The 6,051-nt window shown below is 60.1% G+C and overlaps 1 protein-coding gene across 1 annotated transcript in view; it reads left to right on the top strand.

Moving 5' to 3' along the window:
- Window positions 1-2,083: 2,083 nt before the first annotated feature.
- MRPL21 (mitochondrial ribosomal protein L21) overlaps window positions 2,084-6,051 on the top strand; it is an 8,457-nt gene continuing 4,489 nt past the window's right edge. The window contains exons 1-4 of the mRNA XM_042781507.1: window positions 2,084-2,113; window positions 2,306-2,448; window positions 4,415-4,500; window positions 5,660-5,823. Coding sequence (XP_042637441.1) covers window positions 2,084-2,113; window positions 2,306-2,448; window positions 4,415-4,500; window positions 5,660-5,823 — 423 coding nt within the window. The remainder of the gene's footprint in view (window positions 2,114-2,305; window positions 2,449-4,414; window positions 4,501-5,659; window positions 5,824-6,051) is intronic.

Raw genomic sequence — 6,051 nt, forward strand, 5'->3', positions numbered from 1 at the left:
GAAACAGGACGGGTTCATTAATCTTTGGTCATTTTCTGAAGGAACAAGGTTCAGGTGTTTCGTTGAGCCGACCACCTGAATACGATTACGTGGGACTAGACGAGCTACTTCTAAAGTTAGAGTTCAGAGCACAGTTAATGGCGTTAAAAATCACATACCTGTAAGGACTATACAGCGTGTAGGTTTCTAACGCTTTATAAGGTGGTGGTTGTTGTTGTTATGTGCCGCCGTCGACTCAAACCCAACTCATAGCGACCCCTCCTTGGGTTTCCGAGGCAGTATCCTACGGAAGTAGGATTGCCCAACCTTCCTTCCGAGGAGTGGCTGGTGGGTGGGTTTGAACTGCCAGCCGTCTGGTTAGCAGGCAAGTGTCATAGCCACTATGGTAAAGAAACACTCTGTTTCCGTAAAACAAAACTTGTCTTATTTCACACACATAAGGACTTTGGGTTTTTCTCTGGATAAAAGGGGATCTGTTGGAGACTTAAGCAGAATGGTGACAGGATGTGAGCAAAGTTTTCACGGGATCGCTCTAGCTGCTGTGGCGGACGGAGGCCAGGGTAGAAGCGGGGAGTCAAATGGGGGGGAGTTGGTAGAGGCTCAGACGGCTCAGGAGCTCGGCCTCTGGAACTCTGGAAGGGAGAGCCACCAAGATCTGCTGATGGACTTTACAGAAGTAGATTGCCCCATCTTCCTTCGTGGAGCGGCTGCTGGGTTTGAGCTGCCAACCTTTTGGTTAGCAGTCACATGCCTTAGGCACTGCACCACCAGAGCTCCAGCATGTGGTGAACGTTGAAATCCATCCACAGGGATGCAACGACCCGAGGAAGGACCGTAGGTGGAGAAGAGAGTGTGAGGTCTGGCACTCCAAGGTCTGAGAAAGGAGGAGACAGAAAAGGAGCAGGAAAAGCAGGGCTGAGGAGTTTCCTTTAGAATTAGCAATGGCCTCGGTACAAGGAGGAGTTGGGTGTCGTGATGGGAGAGAAGCCTGATTGCCTTAGACAGACAGGGATAGGAGCAGAGGACAAACAGCTCTTCAGAGGCGTTAGGCTTCAAAAAGTGGAAACCACCCCAATGCCCATGAGCTGCTGAGTGGATACACAAACCATGGCCCATCCCCACAAGGGTCTGTTACCAAACCATGAGAAGGAGTGAGGTACTGGTGCTTGTCATGACACGGATGACCCTTGAAACGTGCTGAGTGAAAGAAGCCAGTCACTAAAGGCCACATGTTGTATGATTCCATTTATACGAAATCCAAAAAGGGCAAATCCATAAAGATGAAAAGTACACGGGTGGTCGCCGGGGACGGAGGGACAGGGAATCGCTGCTTATGGCCGTGGGGTTTCCGGGACAACGGAAATCTGCTGGAATTAGATGGGGGGGGGTACGCAGCTTCGTGGCCACAGCACTTAGTGTCCACTCTTGAAGGGTAAATTGAGTGGTATGGGAATTGATCTGAGTTTTGTAAGAATTAGTTCCTGAGAAACCTCTCCCCTGCTCTTGCCGTCTGAGCACCAGGCGTGCACGTCTGTGCCTTCTTCCCAGTGGCTGCGGGTGCCTTGGTCTCTCGGTGTGTTACTTATCTAAGGCCACCTACAGAATTAACTAACTACCCAGAAAACAAACCAAACGCACTGTCTCTGAGTGGATTCTGACCCAGAGGGGCCCTGTAGGACGGGGTACTGCCCCATAGGGTTTCCAAACCTGCAAACCTGGAAGCGGACTGCCTCACTGTTGTCCCACAGAGCGGATGGTAGGGTCGAACCACTGACCTTTCAGTTCACAGTCGTCTGGGGCCCCCCCTTCCTATGAGATTCCACCGGGGCTGGGCGCCGTGTGCTTTGCAGGCCTCCCTCCTCACCGGCCACTGGCCAGAGGCCTCGTTGCTCACCACGTGGGCTGCTCACAGTATGGCTGCCCCACAACCAGAGGTCAGAGAGAGCGAGCAGCCACCCAAGCCCAGGTCACAGGCTCTTTCGTAACCTGGCCTCAGAAGCGCCTGACGTCACTTCCGCCGTGCGCCACTGGTCACACCCACCCCGGAGGCAGGTCTGCTGCGGCTGAGCCGGGAGTCGGGGCCATGGTTCCCTCCTGCAGGCCACTCCGTCAGGTGGGCACGGTGCTGGGCCTGCAGGGGCACGTCCAGGGCTGAGGCCGTGGACAGATGGCTCTGCTTCTGGCGCTCTTCCGTGGCACCAGACGTGTGAGCGCGTCTCCACACATGGCTGCCCGCCAGAAAGGCCAGCGTTCCCGCCACCTTGCTGGGCACGGCTGTGATGCCGTCAGTTAAGGTGGACGGCAGCGGCCAGCACAGGTGTGTGGTGGGCTCGGGGAAGGGCGGCCCGCAGGCCGTGCACACACTCACCTGGTCTCTCTTGTTCCCACAGCTCCGGTCCGGTCTGCTGCTCGCCAGCTCAGCGCCCGGCATGCTGCACCTCCGCCCGGGTAACGAGCAAATGTGGGCCTGCAGCTCTTCCTCACAGTGCGGCTGTCGGCCTCAATTCACGACTCTGCACCCTCGGGCTGGCCAGGCCATGGCATCAGCCCTGCAACTGTCGGCAGTATTTTCCTGACCCCTTAAGTATAGACAGAATCACAGATGCCCCGAGGTAGAGGTGTCCCGGGCCTTGTGTGGCTCTAGTTCCTTGCGGGAAAACTCCTGCCTCCTTAGAGGTTTCCTGCCAGGAGGGGAGTAGAGGTTGTGTCTGCATCTGGGAGGAGCTCGCGTAAATAGCGGGAGCACTCGGTGTTAATCGTTACACTTGGAAAATACAAAGAAACACGGGGTAAACAGCAGAAGGAAGTGTCCACAGAACTTGACTCGCGGTGAGATAAAAAGACCGGTTGCCGTGGCATTGCCTCTGGCCGAGGGTCCCACGAGTCAGCGTAGAGCCGGCTCCGGAGGGTTAGGAAGCAGGTCCACGCTCTTGTTCTGCAGGGCCTCTGCGTGCACACGGCCCTCCAGCCTTGCAGCTGGCAGCCGAGCGCCTGCCGCTCTGCGCCACCCGCAGCAGTGACATCACAGGGCTTCAGTCGAGGGTAGGGGAACCACCCGGTCGGGTCCCAGCTCTGCCATTTGCTGGCCAGGGAAGGGACACCGTGACGTGCTAAACGCCCCTGCCCTCCTCTCCTGTTCTGCAAACAGGAAGTAACATCAGTGTCTCTCTGAGTTTTTGTGAGATGACGGAGGTGGCAGGTCCCCCAGGGCGCTCCTGAAGGTGTCTGTCCCCTTGCTGGCTTCTCTTTGGCCCTGGAGTGCGGGGCTGTGGTGGCCTTTCTGGCAGCAGCAGCAAACAGACACGTCCGCCCGCTGGCACGGGCTCGGGGATAGGAGGGAGGGAGGCGCCAGCACCTTCTGGTCTGAGCCTAAGTTCCCCTCCGCTCAGTGGAGGGACAGTGGGGGAGGGCACGGGCAGGCAGGACTTAGTGACTCAGGGGACTCCCCACTCCCTGGCACGTCCCCGTCCCTGTCACTGAGGCGGGAGGCTCAGAGCCATGGCTGCAGCCCCAGACAGACTGGCACCCCCCAGGTGCAGCGCCCCAGGCATTCCCAGCCCTGCAGACAGGTCAGAACATCCTCTCCTCGTCCCCCCACGCGCCCTTCGGGCCACTGCCTTTGTTCTGGTCTCGGCCGAAGGAGTTTAGTATCTTGACCAAGGTCATGTTCCGCAGCGTAAGGGGTAAAACCCAGGCTCAGGCTCGGTCTGAAGGAAGGGGAGGCACCACCTGCGGGGGTCAGGGAGGGCCGGGGTCCTGGGAGAGCGAGATGGGGCAGGGAGAGCGGAGGCGGGACACTGCCCTGCTCATGCTCAGTGCTGGCGGAAGGCGCAGGGCAGGGGTGAGGGTGAGGGTGCGGCTCAGCGCGGCTCTGAAGGGCCGTGCGCCCTGGGGACCCCGAGCGTCCAGCCTTACTGGGCCTGATCCCAGGGGGAGGGGGAGGGTTAGGGTGTGGCTCAGCACGGCCTCTGAAGGGCCGTGCGCCCTGGGGACCCCCAAGAGTCCAGCCTTACTGGGCCCGATCCCAGGGGGAGGCCTTCTCTGGGGCGCTGCTCTGGAATAGGATGCCCCATCGCAGATGTCCCTTGAAACATGTTGGGGATCTGAGAGCATGAGTGGACACCTGTGCTCACGGTCACACCAGAAGTGAGGGGCTGTACTAGGAGGACAGTGGTGGTGCCCAAGTCACTCACACGCGTGTGCATGCATGTACGCACACGCAGGTCCCTGCCCAACGTTCCTACAGGAGCAGTTGGCTCTGACTCTAAGGGCAGCCTCGCTGACAAGAGCCTATGGGACCTGGGGCCGACTCCGTGACCTGGCCAGACCCTGTCCCTCCTGCCCTCTGCACGTACCACCTCAGAGATCTGGGGCTCTCTCAGCACGCATGTGACGTGTAAAACCATCTTCACAGATACGTTCCTAAAACATCCCTGAGCTCCCCGCCATGGCCGGAGATTGAGCTGCCCGACCCCGTCGAGGAGGCGAAGCACCATGCAGGTAGTAGACCTCGAGGCTCGGCCCGCACACGGTGCCCACCTCACCCCACCCCCACCCCCACTCCAGGTGCTCGGGACACAGCTCGCGTGGGAGCACCTGTTACTTACAGTGGATCCCAGTATGTGAAACGTATGTTCACCTCACAGCCAGTCCCTGAAGCACCCACGGTACTCTGGGCAGGTACCGGAAGAGGCTGGCCCTTTCTTGTCTATTGATAGAGGGGGGTGGGGCTCAGGAAGCCCCCCCCCCCAGCCCAAGAGCTCTGTGCATGGTGGCCCAGGGGACTGTCACAGGAGCTCTGTGCATGGTAGCCCAAGGGGGCTGTCGGAACCGTGTGACCTGCCTGAGGGTTGGCAGGAAGAGCCCAGCCAGCGGCCCCAGGGCCGTGAGCGTGTGCCAGACTCCAGTTTTCAGAAAACTGGAAATGCCAGCTGTCCCGTGGAATCCTCCGGTTTCACTACGGCCTCGCGTGCCCTGTGGACAAAGGAGTATGGGTGGCAGAGCAGCCCTGCGGCGGGGGGGTGGAGGCCTTGGGGCCTGCACTGCTCGGTGCTGCTGTGGCCTCAGCAGTGTCCACGGCCTGGGCGGTCACCCCCCTCTCCATGCCCCTCAGGGCAGGGAGTGTGCTCAGAGACTGAACGGCCCTGGGACAGATGGGGGCTGAGGCAGGCAGTGACAGTGGGGACAGCCAGGCGCCCAGGGACCGAGGCTCGCGGGGAGCCCTTGTCGGCTCTGAGGCCCGGAACCCTGGCTTGCCTCGTTTGTGTAAAGGCTGGTGCTCACCAGCTGGTACCAAGTCCGCATCTGGGGATTTGTATCCTCGGTCCCCCAGCTCCTTGTTCGTAGTGAATGAGAACTGAACGAGGGCGGAGTGGGTCCCCAGGCCAGCGCCACGGCCCAGACTCGGGGAGGGAGCTGGCGGGCTGGGTATGCGGGCCACAGAGCTGTTACCAGAGAGGCTGCAGTCTGCACACGTCCCCCGAGGCGAGGAACCAATGCTCCTGGGAACGGGGTGGGGCCCCAGGGCTCCGTGCCAGCACCTCCAGACCGGCCATTGGCGCGAGGGTGCCATGCGCGTCAGTGCTCCAGGTCACTGCGGGAGAGCAGGGTGGGCTGCTGCCTCCCGGCGTGCTCACTGCCCTGGGTGGTCTTTCCACAGAGGTCGTGAGCACAGTGAACAAGCTTGTCGCCACAGGCCAGTACGGCAGGCTCTTTGCCGTGGTACACTTCGCCAGCCACCAGTGGAAGGTGACCAATGAGGACCTGATTCTGATTGACAACGAGCTGGACGTCGCCTGTGGCGAGAGGATCCGCCTGGAGAAGGTAGGGCTCAGTCACCGGGTCCACCCTCGGAGGTTCAGAGGCTTGCTTGGGTCGGAAGGGACCGAGGGGTGCGGGGCAGATGCCCAGGAAGTGCAGGCCAAGCCCCCACTCCCCAGGGACAGTGCAGAGCCTGAGGGGTTTCCGCAAAGGGACAACGGCGTCTTTATTGATTAACCTTCCCTCCTGGACATGTTCCTGTGGGAAATGCCGATTGGAGGCATGATTGCC

The sequence above is a fragment of the Orycteropus afer genome, unplaced genomic scaffold (genome assembly GCF_000298275.1).
Source record: "Orycteropus afer afer isolate SDZICR_OR568_19922 unplaced genomic scaffold, OryAfe1.0 scaffold00130, whole genome shotgun sequence".
NCBI lineage: Eukaryota > Metazoa > Chordata > Mammalia > Tubulidentata > Orycteropodidae > Orycteropus > Orycteropus afer.